The 15,744-nt window shown below is 57.0% G+C and overlaps 1 protein-coding gene across 6 annotated transcripts in view; it reads right to left on the bottom strand.

Moving 5' to 3' along the window:
• The window catches only part of TNS1 (tensin 1), a 205,309-nt gene extending 190,142 nt beyond the window's left edge, over positions 1-15,167 (bottom strand). For 2 of the 6 annotated variants that reach the window (XM_070045901.1, XM_070045904.1), the window contains exon 1: positions 14,896-15,167. In XM_070045901.1, the coding sequence (XP_069902002.1) occupies positions 14,896-14,991 (96 nt within the window). In that variant the 5' untranslated portion in view covers positions 14,992-15,167. Of the gene's footprint in view, positions 1-7,616; positions 7,747-14,895 lie in introns of those variants that run through there. The other 4 variants (XM_070045902.1, XM_060301866.2, XM_030852177.3 and 1 more) reach the window with 3 other exon arrangements.
• Positions 15,168-15,744: the final 577 nt, after the last annotated feature.

The raw sequence follows: 15,744 nt of genomic DNA, 5'->3' as shown, positions 1-15,744 counted from the left end.
ACCCCTCCATGAGAGGCTGGGCAACCCCGGTGGAAGTGAGGAGACCAGTTCGGCCATGCCCAGGAAAGTGACCCCGGATGTATAGCATCCCTGGTTATACACTGGGATGTCTGGTAATCTTGTGAAAAGTCATCCACAGAGGTCTGAAGCTTTGCCGGGATGATGGAGGAGAAAGTCTAGGATGGAACATCTTCAAATATCTGAAGGAGCTGTCATTGTAAGAAGTTGCTGTGAAGTTACTGCAGGCAAAACAAAACCCCGTGGGCAGAAGCTGCCAGCACTTACGATTAGACTCAAGGGGGGAAAAGAACTTCCTAACCATCATATGTCAAAATCCAGAGGAGGAAGATAAACGAAGGTCTAGTACCTACCCTGCCCTCGCCCACGGTTACTCTGCAGGTACACGCAGAGGATGAGAACGGGCCCATAAGGCACCCAGCTCAAGGGTAATGGCTTGTTATGACAATGACCATCATTTTCCCTGACAAGTGGCAGACAGCCTCACAGAGTGCACCCGGCCCCTCCCTTGCTGGATTCGCTCCTAACAGACCTGGGGGAAACTCGGGACAGAAGAGGCCTGGCCATGGCAGGAACTGCCTAGTCCTTCCAAAGCCTACCTCCCTCGAGAGCCAGAACCCAGAAGAGGGAAGGGGTCCCAGCCGAAGTCATTCTTCCCTACCCTCCAAACCCAGAGCCCTAGCCCTGCGACAAGCCCACCCAGCCTCGGAGGGCTTTCCCGGCCCTCTGGGGGAATCTCTCCCTCCCACCCTCCGTTCACCAAGCTGCCTGTCAGAGGGGTGTGGCGCGTCTGGCTCGGGCAGCCTTGGCAGGAGTCCTTGGTCTTGGGGTGGGAATGGCTGTTTGTTGGCTCCTCCCTGCCCCCTGGGGCAAAGCACAGTGGGGTGGGGGTGGTGATGAGGGGGGACTGATAACCCTAGGGTCCTCCAGCTCATGAGCTCCTGCCGCCTCCCAAAGAAAATTCCCCAGCCCAGCCCCACTAGGTTCCCTGCGCCCCACACTGGGAGACCTGGATGACGAGGCCAGAGGGCAGAAGTCTACGAGCTAGTGAGCCTTGGGAAAGAGAGTCACTGAAAAGCAGGCCTAGGACAGACTTGGAGGGTCATTCGGTCCTCTCCCTGCCTCCCGGCCATCCACCCCTCCATGTCTCATCACCTTGCATTGGGATGCCAGGACCCGGTTGGCATCAGTGGTCATTTCTATGGGGAAGACCGTGGGACTCCCCAATGGAGCTGCAGGCTGGCGTCTGGGAGCCCCCGCCGCCCCAGCCCCTCAAACGCAAGCTCCTTGCAACCCCAACTCACCTTCATGTACACACGGAAGTTCCTTACCACCACCAGCCCCGCCATCCCCTAGCCAGCTAATGGCCTCACCATGTTCTTGGTCGCCCCGGGTGGAAAACTCTGAGTCACTCTCAACCCCTCCCGGCTCCACCCTCCAATCCAACCAGTTGCCAGACTCCGCAAATGTTGCTCCCTAAATACTCTTGCGGCCTCCTGTGCTTTTCATTCCACTGCCTTTGCCTATTGGAGGCCCCGTCTCTTTTGTCTGGAGCTATTGCAACAGTCTCCGGCCTCCTGCCCCAAGACACTGGACCTTTCCTCCCCACACAGCCTCTAAGGAACACAGCTCTATGGGGTCACCCCCACTCACCCCAATATGCTTCCATGCCTTCCCAGGCACCCAAGTTAAGACCTGCACTCCCTCAAGTCAGCAAGAAAGCAGCCTTGGTCCATACCCCACCCACCCAGCCATCTCAATCCCCTCGCCCCACTCCCCAACTCCCTACCCTGCATCCACCTCTGAGCCTCTGCTCTGCTCTTCTCTCTTCCCAGCATGCCTTCCTCCCTCTCAGCTTGTCAAGCTTCTAGGCATCCTTGAAGGCCTCATTCAAACCTCATCCCCGCAGGGAGATGACCCCAGACACCCACCCCCCACCTCTTTCAAAATCAATCTCCCCACCCCATCTTCTTTTTTCACCATGAAAACTTTAAAAGCTCCGGAAAAGATGAATACGCCTATGCCCTTGGCCCTGATTCACCGCTTCCACGCTCTGTCTCTGTCCCCTAACTCAGCCCAACATAATCACCGCCCTCGGGAAATCTGACATCGATACGATAGCATTATCTAATCTTCAGTAACATATTCTAATTTCCCCTTTTGCCACAATAACACCCATTACAGCTGGGTCTGCGTTTGTTTTTATTTTGGACTCAGGATCCAGGCAAGATCTTGTATTACATTTAGTTGCTGGGTTTCTTTCCTCTTCTTTCCTGTGGACACATTACTCCACCTTATGATTTCCCTTTTATGACACTGACTTTTTTGAAGAGTCCAGGCGGTTCTGCAGAATGTCCCTCAGTATCTGGATTTGTCTGGTCATTTCCTCATGATTCGACGCAGGGGAAGGGCTGCCCAACGCCACTGCCTTTCCTCAGTCGCACGTGCTTGATGCCCCGTCTCAACGCTCTGTGCGATCTGACTGGTCCCTGCTGCCCCACTTGTTAGCTAGGTAACCCCGGGCAAGTCGCTTAACCCCTGTCTGCCTCACTTTACTGATCCGTTAAGTGGGCTAATCATAGCAACTGCCCATAGGTTGTGACAATGCCTGAAAACACGTTGGAACAGCGCCTGACACACAGTAAGCGCTCCCCAGACTCGGGCTCTGATTCATGTTGTCACGCCTGTGTGTGCGCTGGACTAGTCCGCCAGGTGCCCACACCTGCACGTGCTTCTGCTCCATGTCCCCTGTGTCCAGAAAAGTGCGAGCCCAAAACAAGTCAGAAGGAGTCTGACCTTGGTTCACTCCAGTGTAATTACACCCACGCCCACTGTCCTGCCCTCAGGGGACAGAACACGGGTTGAGGTGCTGGCATCACCTGGCTGAGGAGAAAGCTCTCTGACACCGAGTAGCCCTGGATCTCCATGGGAGGAAGGATGCAGAGAGTGGCTTTAACTGAGCTCCCCATGTGACAGAGGAGCACGCGGAGGCTTGGGGGGTCCGGGATTCTACCTGGTGGCCCTCGGCCCATGACTCGGCTTCCTGAGCTGGACCGTCTCTCGCCATCAGCCTGCTTCTCTCTCTCCCTCTCGCCTGGGCTCCTTCATAAACCACGTCCCAACGTTTTTGGGCATCAGGTCCCAGGTCCCTTTTTCGTGCTCTAACATGAAATCATCTCCTGGAGTGGGAGGGCACAGGGATGTGGATAGCCTGAAGGGGTGGCATCATGGCGAGGGGCTGGTACAGATTCCCTCACTGGATCCTCACAACCACATCCTATGATGAGGCTGAGGAATGTGCTCCGCGACACACAAGGAGGGCAGGATGGAACGAAGACTCAAATCCAGGTCTGTCTGAGACGGGGTCCCTCACCGTGGCACTGCCACCACTTCCAAGGGTGTGTCCACAGCTGCCGTCTGTGAGATGCGGAGGAGCCCCGGCAGTTGCGTCGTCAGGACCCCTCTGTCCAAAGGCCATCTACTGGCTGGTTTACCCCTCCTTATCCTTTGTCAATTATTCTTACTTCCCGCACTTGGATTTCTGAGGTCACACCTTCATCTTTGGATCTAGTTTAAAGTTCACCTCCCAAGAGGTCTTTCCTGATATGTCCCTTCTCCCCCAATCTAGGCTAGGTCCCCCCTTACATGTCCCCACAGTTTCCCTCTTGGTAACACCCATCTTATTGTAATCATTTGCCCAATATCTGCAAGCTTCTTGAAGAAAGTCGGCACTCTATAACCACTGGTGAGACAGATGGACAGGAACATGGGTGGGTGGGTGTTGACCTGGCAGAATGACTGGATGGTTTCTTTGTCACAGTGCTTCCCTAACACCGTTTCCTATCCTTAGGCTGCTGGCCACCAACTCCTCGACCCAGAGCTGCAAAGCCCCCAGCCCATACTCTTCCTCTTTTCAGGAGCACTGAACCCAGTGGCCATGTGGCCCCTTGGACGGGCCACTTCCCCTCTGTGGGTCCCCCTCGCCTTGGCTAGAAACTGGAATTAGCCATCCCTTCCCTTCCCACCTCACAGAATTACAGTGAGGTTCAAATGAAATTGCATAAGTCAAGGAAATGGACACAGGTAAGGCACAGAGAGGCTACGCGGCTGCCCAGACCACACACCCAGCATCCGCGCTCTGACCCTGTGCACGCTGCCTGCAGGAGAAGACCTGCACGTTCTGGGCCTTCACATCATCCTTACACCCCCTCCTGCCCTTCCCCGAAGTATTCCCAGAATGGAAAGCCCTGGATGGGGACGCAGAAGGGCCAGGTCCTAGTTCTGACTCTAACTTGCTGTGTGGCCTTGAAATGTGCCATCATATAAAGAGAGCTAACGTTTCTTGAGCTCTTACTGGGGGAGAAATGCTATTCGAAATGTATTGGCTCCTTTAAAACTTAACAATGCTATAGGTAGCTGGAGAAACCAACCGAGAAACAGATTGGAAGCCACAGAGCTTCCGAGTCACAGGGCCAGGATGAAACACAGGCACTGTGCTCTCGGCCAGCCTGCCACACTGCCACTGAGCATCGCAGGAAAACAGTATGGTATTGCTCCCTGACTTTGTGCCTCAAACGCCATTTTGAAAAATTTTGCAAAGGGGGTGTTTTCTTTCGGACCCTGTCAGTGTCACGCAGCCCAGCCTAGCTCCCAAACGCGTGGCCAGGAGGCCCCCCGTGGGCACAGCCCTTACAGGCTAACAAAACTCCAAAGAGAGTGAGTTCAGGATGGAGGGGTCAGAGTGGGGTACACAGGGCAAGAACTGCACACCAGGAAACCGGGGGCTCACGCGGACCCTCTGACAAAAATGTGTGCTTAGCGCTGGGAAGGACACCAGCTCCAGAAAAGAGAACGCTTCATTGTCTGCAGCTGGCCTCAGAGGTCAGCTTCAATGAGGTCCAGAAAAGTCAAGCGACGAGCCCGAGGCCACGTGGCTTGCTCAGGGCAGGGCCAGGGCTGTACCTGGCCCCCAGGCATGCCTGTGGCTCCTTCAGCCCCATCTAATAAGCCCCTGCCCAGTTCCTGAAAACAGAATGAGCCCCTCCAGAAGGAAGGGCCTGCAGCTCTAACTCCATCGGTGTAACACGAAAAAGCCTCAATTAATAGGCATGTCATTATTTTCTAAATAAACCGTGCTTGAATATGTAATAGCGAATGGGAGCATTTGATGAGAAAATCAAGTTATGCATAATATATAGCTCGGCTCCTCAGCTAATAAAGTGATTTTTATTCCTAGAGCTTGTTAAAACTACGCATTAGAGATAGATTACTTCTTGGATGAAGTGTCTGCAGCTATTCCTGGGGAGATCCTCCCACACATCAGATCTGCAATACAGGGGATCCCGTGAGCCAAGAAGGAGGTTGTGGAGTGGGGGAGGGACCAGCATTTACTGAGCACCTACCGAGTGCCTGGGTACCTGGTCTCTTGACATACTTTGTCTCTGTCCTCAGCCCAGCCAGACAAGGTGTGTATTATTCTCCTCACTTTACGGAATCAGGAAACTGAGGCTCAAGAAGGGAACTGCCGTACCCAAGGCTGCCCATCTGGTAAATGACAGAACTAGGATCTGAGCCTAGCCCTGCCTGGTGTCAAAGTCCACGCACTTCCCACCAGCAGGAGCCTCTCAAGGCGGAAGCAGCTCCCTTGTCAAGGTCTCCAGGACCTCCATGCCCCCTCTCCGGAACTGGCACCAGCTACCCCTCCCCTTCCTGCTACAAACTTACACCCCAGCCCCATAGAGGCCCACCCGGAAAGGAGGAAGGTTGCTGGGACAACTGGAGGAGGGGGACAAGGAGCTTGATGGGGCCAGGGCTGTGCCTTCGGGCCAGTCCACACCCTCCAGACTCGGGCCCACCCTGGCAATGGGCATCCAGGCCGGGCAGGATGGAGAGAAAACACCCTTCTCCCCAGCCCACTCCCACCGGCCTCTTTCCACTCCCACAGAAGCCTGCCTGCTGGGCTGTCTCACAGAGCTGGGGAGGGACAGGGGCGGGGAGGCACCAGGAGAGAGGACAGGAAAAGGGGTGAGGGGAGGGCCTTAGAAAAGTGGCTGCATCCACACCAGCCCCTGGTCCCCAGCTCTCAGGGAGAGAAGTGACACGGACGAGGCGCTCATGCTCACCTCTCTGCACCTCCCCGCCATCGTCTTACCCACAGGGAAACTGAGGCTCAGAGCCGTGCAGCGCTTCCCCCAGAGCCTCTCCGCTGACGTGGCCCTGTCTCCATCCACACCCGCATCACCCCTGGAAGTCTAACTGCCATCCTTCCCACCGCAGGCCTCCCTCCCTGCCAGCCTCTCTCCTCAGCACCGTTCTCAGGCCTTCCAGAGTCTGTCCCAGGCAGCTGAAAGGGGCTGGAGAAATGACCTTGGCCAAGGCTCCCACTATACAGATGTCGACAGCAGCCCAGCGAACCCCTGATGTGCAGGACGCTCCAGACACCTTCAGTCTCTTACTCAGACCCACGCCCACACCCAAGCCCCACACGCCACCCAAACCCCCTCATTCCAGCCCCCTCCCTACTTCCCCTCTCTGCACAGAGCACACCTGACTGCCCAAGTCTGATCTCCCACCACTGTCCTCAGCCTGGGCTCGCCTGGGCCGAGGAGGGCCCTCCCGAGGACTGGCCGGAACAGGGAAAGGGGCAGGAAAGGCCACATCTGGATCCTGGGCCTGAAGCTCCCTCCCCCAAACCAGCCATCACTCTCTTTGAGACCAACATTAACCTCAGCCAGGGATGACTTCCTTGCCCTCCTGACCCCTGTGCATGCCTTCACCCAGCCCAGAGAGCGGAGCCCCTCTGAGGAAGGGGTCTCCCATCCCTGCCCCCTCCCCTCCTGCAGCAGTCAGCCCTCTCCCAGCCCCCTCTCTCCCAGGAGCCTCTGCCCCTGACTGGCCTCAAGACTTTTAACCCTCACCATGTGGCCCCCAGACCCTGCCTGCCCACCCTTCAAGCACCCTGCGCTGACACACACCTTCCTGAATCTGGGGCCAAGAAAGGGGAAAGAGGAGGCTGTGGCTTCCTCCTCTGGGACTGGAGGGGGTCGGGGGAGGTCTTGGTAGGGATGGGAGGGCTGTGAGGGGGGGATGGCAGCGGGTAGAAGCTGAAATTGGGGTAAAAGTGATGGAACCCGAGCAGAACTTTTCCCCAGCCTGGCTTTTCCAGCTTTCATCTCCTAGGTCAATGCCCCCTGTTCCTCAGGCCCCTCCCACTGCCCCCCCAGACTCTTAGGCTGAGTAACCTGAGGGGTGAAGAATTTTCACCCCGGTATGGGGTGGGAATGGAGGCAGGAGTGGCTCCAAAAAGAGACAAACCTTATGATGGCTTCCTTCTACTTACAGCTCCCGGACTCAGCTGGGGGAGAGGACACTGGGGAGGGGGGACGTACTGACCGGCAGAACTGGGGCCTGGGCCCCGTTGATGGGGACGGACTCAGGCTGAGGGTCTACTCGAGTCAGTCTTTCCTTCTGTCTCTCAGAGGCAGAAAGGCCCCCTCCTTCACCACCAACACTCCCCCAACCCCAGGCTCTCAGGGTAAGGCTAAGGTCGAAGGGGGGGGGCGGCGGTTCGACCTCCTAGCTAACGCTGCCACACCTACCCAGAGCATGCAGGACAGACAGATCCACGTCATCTTCGAGGGTCCCCGTCCCTGGGGCCACGCCCGGGGACTGCAAAGGGTCCCCTTGAGCTCGCAGTCCCCTCGGAGCAGGCAGAAGGGAGCTCTGAGTCCGCGGCAGCGCCAGCATCTGCAGCACTCGCCCTGCCTGCCTCCAATTCACCCTCCCTCCCTCTCCTCCTCCCCCCACTCCACCCCCTAGTCCCAGCCTCCTGTCTCCTCCCTCCTCCCAGCTCCACTGGTGGCTTTGGGGGTCAGAAGCCCTGCTTCGCGGGGGGTGGGAAGGAAGCAGAGCAAAGGGACAGCTACTGGAGGCCTCCCCTCCCCCCAGAAGCCACCCCCCCACCCCAGACACACAACCCCAGACGCACAACCCCTGTAAGCCACCAAGCTGCTCCTGCCTTCTGGTTGGATCTGACGCTGCCAGGCCTGGAGTCTGCTCTGCTCACTGCAGACCTCCACCCCCAGACCACTGATGGAGGGACGGACAGACATGGGACAGCACAGTCCGCTTGAGCTGGGGTTCCTCAGTCCCATCCCATCTCCAAGGACACACGCATGCCCTCCTGCCCTCGGAACACAAAGTCACTGGCACTCACTTAGCTAGGTCAGTGCCCAGGGCACCCTGGTGCCCATTCGGCAAGCTCAGAGCCCACTCCATGCTTTACTCAAGAGAAGCCTGGCCTGAGACCGCTGGAGAACGGCCCTGCCCCCAGGGCTGTGGATTTCATTCCAACTTTTTTCTTACTTTTTTTTCCCCTTCTTTCTTTCTTTTCTCCAAACATCTGTCCCAGCCCTTCCTGCCCTTCCTAAAAGGAGCCCCGCTCTAGGCTCCCGCGAGAGTCTGTTTTTCTTGACTGTGCCCCGGGCCAACATTTGGTTTGCATTTCCCCACTTCCTCCTCCACCGCCCCTGCTCCCCCTCCCTGGGCCCAGTTTTCACCTCCCACCATTCCACGTGCCTACTTCTCCCCCTACACTGTCCCCCCACCCGCCCCCGCCAGCCCTTCCCTTCCCTCCCCCTCACCTTAGCCCAGGGCCAGAAGTTTGGGGTCTGGGGTGGGGGGAAGAAGAGGGGCATCCAAATGTATTCCCAGGGCGCACCGCAGGGGAAGCCAGCAAAATCGGCCCCCGGCCCTCATTGTCTCAACTCCCCCCTCTACCTTCCCCCCAGAAACTTTCCTCTTTGAGCTGTGGCCGCAGCTGGACCAAGTAAGAGTGGGTGGGGCTGGTGAATCACCCCGCTCTATTTTCTATTTTTTGGAGCCTTCCGGGGAGGGAAAGAGGGCTCAGCCCCACCCACACCCCACACACACACACACACCCGTAGACACACACACCAGGACACACAGTCCAGCTCACAGAAACACACGAGTGCCGAGGACAGGGCCCCACCCAGAGGAGGCACTCTGAGACCATTTTCTTGGATTGAGTAACTTGGCAAGAAAGTCCTCTTGCTTGAGCTCTATGCACACACACCAGCATGGGGTAGATGCCCTGGGCCACATGGAAAAAGGGTTATATATCCCCTGCCTCTCTCCCCCACGCACCCAAGAGCCTGCCCTCACCACTCTGTCAGCCCCACACATGGTGCCACCCCAGGGTACAGTCTCTACAACCAGCCTCTCCCCTCAAGAGGACCTGCCCAGACAGGTGTACTGGCTCCCAGCCCATAGTCCAGTCAGGACATCTACCTAGGAAACCCCAGAATGAGAGGGAAACATTCACACTTTGTCTGGGAAAAGGCTGCCACATGCGGATGTACAGGTTGTGCACTGCACAAGGGACTCTATTACTTGGTGGGAAGTCAGGGGAGGACACTAAAGCAAGCTGTCTAATTCTGGTCCCTCCTGGAGCAGTCACTTGAGATAAGAGTCTTTGTTCTGATGAAAACGACAAGGTGAGGAATCAGGGCCCTTCACACATCACTCTAGGTCCTTCTGCAGAGCTGTGGGGCAATGAAAGATTCTGCCCCTACCCTGCATCCCTTTCCAGAACCACAATGCCTCTGGATATCCCCTCTCAAGCTTGCCAGGGCTCAACTGACAGTTTAGCCAACACTGAAATGGACCAGTGTCCCACATGTAGCTGGCCCTGCTGCCACCGCTGGGCATGTCCACAGATGGACGCTCCTGCCAACCTTCCCTCTCTCCACTGGTTGAAGCCCAGGGCAGTCAAGGAAGTGTGGTTTTCAGGGGGCCTCTCTGGGAGCCCCTGAGGCCACCCCTAGCCACCATCACCAGCCCTGCCAGCCTCCCAGCAACTTCAAGGGCTCAGCCAGCTCAGCCCTGCCGTCCCGGGGCCCACTCCCCCCCATCTCCTCCACCCGCTCCCACCCTTTGCCGCCAGCGTCACTAGAAGATGTGCCTGCTGGCAGCTATCTTGGGAGTTCTGAGAAATCACCTTGCTGCTTCCCAGAAATGCTAGACAACAAGACCAAAGACCAAGTCACAGCGGACACCAACTTGTCTGGCTTCCCATGCAACCCAAGGGGGCCCTGCAGCCCCCAGGCCAGCTCCCTCCCTAGTCCCTTCAGCCGGGACTGAAAACAGGAGTGGAGAACCCTAGTGCTGGGGGTCTCCTCAGAGGAACCCTGCGCCCAGAATTCCCCTTTTCCAAGACCATGGGTGTCTCTCCTGTATCTTAACCTCTCACTGTCAGGAAGTCCTTCCTGCTACCCAACCACCATCTTCCCTGTTGAATGTTCAACTCTGCCACCTGAAGTGTCTCCAACTCTATGTAATGACCCTATTTCAGACTTGTTACCCATTATTCATCCTTCACAGCTTGTGTCCCCTCCCACCGCAACACACAGACAGGGAGAGTTTCTTGGGCAAGGACATGTCCTGTGTTTTGTATCCCCAGAGCCTGGCATACAGCAGGTGCCAGACATGGTTGAAGAAGCAATGAATCACTCTACCAATCAATGGGTCCTAACATATTTTCCTACTTTTACCATCTACTACCCCTTCCCAAACCTTCCTCTGGGGCCAGAGTGGGCCAGAAAGGGCGTTGCAAGGGCATTGGGCATACCTCGCCTGCGCACCTCTGCAATTGCCTGTAATACCCACCTCTCTTCAACACCATTCTCTTCCTGCCACTCCCTGGCCTCTGAGCTCTCTCAGGACGCAGACTCTCCAGAGGCTGAAGCGGTATCACCCATCCTGGGATCCCCATGCCTGGACCAGGGTCGCAGACACCGGGTACCTGCCTCAGCAGCGGCCCCCCACCCTGAGCCACGCCACCCACTGCCCTGGCCATTTCTGCAGCAGCTGGCATTTAACTCCACTCTCCCCTCTGCACGCAGAGCCTTCCTGCTCACGGCCCACTGCCCTCCAGTCCCTGGCTCAGCAGTCACTTGAAGAAACAGCCAGGACCGCAGGCTCTGGGGCTGGCGCTGAGCCCGGAGGTGGGCCGAGCTGAGGGACAAGTGAGTGAGGGCAGGAACACAGCTAACAGGCCTCGTAAGCCTGAGCTTGGCACTCCCCTCTTTCAGCCTCAGTTTCCACACCTGCGAAATGACCAAGCTGATGGTCTCGAAGGTCCCTTCCAGCTCCACCTCCTGTGAGGCCACAGATTTCCGGCCCCCGCCCCCTCCAATCCATTCTTCCTATCCTTCCACACTTGTCCATCACAAAGTTCTTCCTGCCGTCAGCCCATCTCCTGACATGGCAGCAAGTCTTTCCTCTGTCACCACTGGTCACAGAATCTGAAGGTCACAGAACATCAGAGCTGGAAAGACCTGGAGCCCTTCCAGGGGTCACAGTCAGATCCTTCAGGGGCCTGACAGAAGTTAAATGAAGGTAGAGGGCAAGGAGTCTCTGGGGACCTGGAGAGGGCAGGCCCAGCTAAAGGGGATCCCACTCCTCGGGGACAGCTGCTGCAGTGTCAGCAACATAAGCCCACACTGTCAAATATTTTGACCTGTCAAGAGAAGCCCCAAATCTATATTATCTTATAAAATCTTTTATATAAAATATGAAAAATGCAAAATTTTAAACGTCGGCTTTTTCTTTTTTTAAAATCATTCTGCCGGATTCAATTAAACAAGTCTGCCAGGAGGGTTGGGGCTTTGGGGCACCTCTCACCTAATCAGCGCCCTCATCTAAGAGATGGCAACACTGCAGTGGAGGGACGGGGTGGGACCAGCCTGAGGTCACAGAGCTGTGGCTCCCGGGCCCCAGATCGTTCGCAAGCACCCAGCTGTCCAGTCACTGTAGGACCAGAGTCATGCTCTCACCTTTCTCCTGCCAACCTTGCAGCCCGCTGCCTTCACACGGGGGCTGCACACACCACAGCCTTCATCGCAGCCAGCCGCAGGGACCTCCTACCAAGTAGGCAGGTGCAGAGCTGGTGCTGGGATTCCCCATCAACGTCCAAATGCAGATCCCAGCAGCACAGGATCTGACAACAAAGCCCTCGGCAACGGCATGGCTCCTTCGGGCTCTGTCCCTCTGTCCCCTGCGCGCGGAAAGATCAATACTAACTAACCAGACACTTAATTGTGGTATCGTACTTAAGCCTCCTGCCAGCTCTCATTTTACAGATGTGGAAACTGAGGCGCAAAGAGGTTCGGCACCTTGCTCGGCATCACACAGGTAGGATGCGTGAGAGCGGAATCTGGGGTGTCTGATTCCACATCCCGTGGGGATCGAACATTTTCCTGCTGCTCCTCTAGCAATACCACCACCCAGAGACTAGGGCTTATGGTCCTGTGTTGAGGTGATGTTAGCTGTCCTCCCCACTCCTCATTCAAGGGCTGCAGCTCCGAGAAGAACGTCAACTGCTCAGGCCCAGGTCTGGCTTGGGGCAGGGGAGAGGGGGCAGGGGGAAGGGAGACACATAGAGGGAAGCCGAGGACAGCACTGCCACCTGGGTCAGAATGAGACCAACCGGCTCCCTAGTGGCTCTAGAAGAGCCAACCAGAAGAGAAAAACCACAGCCCTAGCAAGCCCTGGGGCCTGAGATCTGGGTGAGGACAGGGTCTGGCCACAGGGCTTCTGTTCAGATAAGCCATGCTGCCTCTCCCTGCTCCCACCCCCAGACACACTCAGCCTTTGAGTTCTGGGGGGCCTGGAGCCCTAGCAGAGCCTCCATGTACCACTGGGCAGGATGGTCATTGAACAAGGGTGTAGCCAAGGGGTGAGTGGGGGCTGAAGACTCATCCATGCTCTACTCACCAAGCCTGGCCCAAGGCACGTTCATCCTAATGCCCACCAAGGAACCCTATGGGCCAGGGAGGGTCCAGACCCTTGCCCCTATGCCCACTACCCCTCCGGTATACGATGGAGGTCTCCCCCTTGCACTTCAGAAATCGGAATGCTCCCCAAGACAGAAAGTGAGCTTCCAACCAGGCCCTGTATGGGCTCAGTTTCCAGCTGACCCAGGAGGGAACATCACTCACATCCCCTTCTCCTACCTCCCCTCCATCAGCACCCTGGTTGGGGACAGTGTCTGGGCCCAATCGCAACAATGTTTAATAAAATCCTTCCCAGAGCTCGACTTGGTGATCTTGATACCTTCCCCAGCTCTAATTTCCTGCCTGACTCAGGCCCTCAAAGGCTGGAGGGAGGCAGCTGCAGCTGATCACCCAACCGCCAGCTCAAATCCTAGCCCAGGAGGAGTTATGTCATCCTCAACCTCTGCAAATGAGGAGCGGGAATCGCCAAGTGGACTGGGGTCCGACTGACCTGGTCTCGGCTGGCCATTCCTGCTGCAGGCTGCCTTTTCCCAAATCTGAAAACCCGGACTCCGCAGCGTCTGAACTCAGAGCCCACAAGAACGTCGATGGGCCTCTGGCCCTCTGGTGCACAGCCGCAGCACCTGTCTCTCAGCCAATCACTGGAGACAATGCATTTTGCTAGAAGATTTCAAAGCACACCTTGGGTGACTGCCACTGCGGAGTGGCAGTGAGGGAAACTGAGTCCCAGAGGCAGCACCTGGGAGGAGGCGCTGAACAGTCAAGCTTCTTATGGAGTGGAAAAATCCTTCCTATCCATGTGATGGAAGAATGGATACTGGGAGAAATCCCTCCATTCCCACGTACCCCATCTCTGGCCTGCCTGAAGGTCTACAAGGAGGGAGAGCCCCATGGAAAGTCACAACAAGAATAAAGAAAAGGTTCCTAATTTTTACTGAGTACCTAATACAGAGAAAGCACTTGGCAACCACTTCAAATGTCCTACTGCATTTATCCTCACAATAACCCAGTGATGTAGGTATCTTTATAATCCCCATTATACATGCTTGAAAACAGGCACCGGCAGAGTAAGCGACCTGCCCAAGGTCCACAGCGAGCACACGGTAGAGCCAGAATTCAAAGCCAGGCAAACAAGCTCTACAGCTGGCTCTCAGCCTGGGTGCCACCGAGCCCCCTTCCCCCATGTGACAGGGGCCCTTCTGGCTTCCCTGCGGAATGGAGAATGGATCAGAAAGCCAGACCCCCAGTCCCTGAAATCCTTCCCCTCACTGGAGTCTTCTGGGGGCTCGAGGTCATGCTCTTGGAATTCTCTCTGTGCTTCCAGGGGAGGATTAAGGTTACCTGCAGTTTTACCAGTTCCCTACTCTGCTGGCCAGCTATGACCCACCTCCTCTCCCTCCCTAACCTCCCCCCTCCACACACACAAGCACGCACACCCTGAAGGCACTGTCAAGGATCTTCTCTGGGAGAAAGATGCTCAACCATGACACGCCCATCCACAGCACTGGGGATCCCACCAGACCCCTCCTCCCTCATTAAGCCAGCTACTACCCCAGCCCCCGTCCTTTCCATGTCCGGTTCCCTGGTCCCCCCATCCCCCTGAATAGATAGGAAATCCCTCCGGATGTCCACCAGCTTCATTTCCATCTCACTCTGTTACATCTCAGCCTTAACTCTGAATCCTCTGAACCCATCCGGGGGAAAAAAGAGACATTTCCAGGAACTTGCCCTCCCTTCCCACAGAAACTTGAGAGGGACGCTTAAAGCCCCCAGAAATGTTCTTCTGTGCCCAGCTCTCCAGCGCCCTCGCACAGACTCCAGTGTTATCCTTCAGACTTCCAAGATGCTGTGCCCTGGCTGTGAGGCAGCCACTCCCCCTTGTGGATCCATGCATGAGTGGGGGCTCCCCCAGGAGTCCCTAAACTCTCATGAAAGCCACGCTGACAGCGGTCAAGATGGGTGTCCCTGAGGGCAGCGAGAGGGTGATAGACCTGACGCCTAGGTGGCCGAGGGAGGAGAGTGCCTGTCGGGGAGGGGTGGGGCAGATGCCAGGTGAGTTTACCTGTCTGCGGAGGCAGAAGCGCAGGGGCAGGAAGCAGGAGAAGAGGTACTTGCTCCATCGAATCACGCAGGAGAAGCACCAGCTCATCTGAGTCATGTTTAACCCCGACGTGCGCGCCCCGGGCGCAAGGGTCGGAAACAGGACCGGCTGCTCCGGGGAGGTGGTGAGGCGGAAGGCGAGAGACCCGCCCCGTGGTCTCCCGGATGCTCAGCCCCGCAGGAGCAGTCCGAGTATCCCGGCCCCTCTAGCGGGAGGAGCTCGACGGGGCCCCCGAGGCGCGGCCCCGACGTGGCTCCATCTCCCCCGGAAGCCCCGGCGGGAGACGCGGGCGCTACAGGGCGCTTCCACCCTCGGGGACTTCCTCCAGCTGCTGCCTCTCTCCTCCCCTCGTTGTGACACGGGCTGTGGGGGCGGGCGCAGGCACCCCGGCAACTTCGGAGGAGGCTCGGGGAAAGGTTCGCAGGAGAGGCTGAGCGGCAGAGCAGAGGCGGTGCCAGGCGCCAGGCGACCACCTGCGGGGAAGGCGCAGCAGCGGTGGCGGCAGCATTGTGCTCCAAGCTGCAGTGAGTGTGTGAGTGTGCGTGTGTGTGCGTCTGTGTGTGCCGATTCCCTCCAGACCTCACTCTAATTTCCACATTGCTCCCCAGAGCATAATGTGATTAACTTAAACGGAGACCTCCGGCTTCCATGACTGAAGCTGAAACATCCGTGGGCCTGGCATGCACGTCAGGACACAGAACACAACCTGGACGGGCTGTCCCAACTCGCCAACCTCTGACCCTGGCCACACCTCGACTCCTCTGCCTGGCTCTCTCTCCAGCCAACTACAGGAGGGAACTCTGAGCATCC

The sequence above is a fragment of the Globicephala melas genome, chromosome 7, assembly GCF_963455315.2.
Source record: "Globicephala melas chromosome 7, mGloMel1.2, whole genome shotgun sequence".
Taxonomy (NCBI): Eukaryota; Metazoa; Chordata; class Mammalia; order Artiodactyla; family Delphinidae; genus Globicephala; species Globicephala melas.
This window is presented reverse-complemented; position numbering and strand designations above follow the sequence as displayed.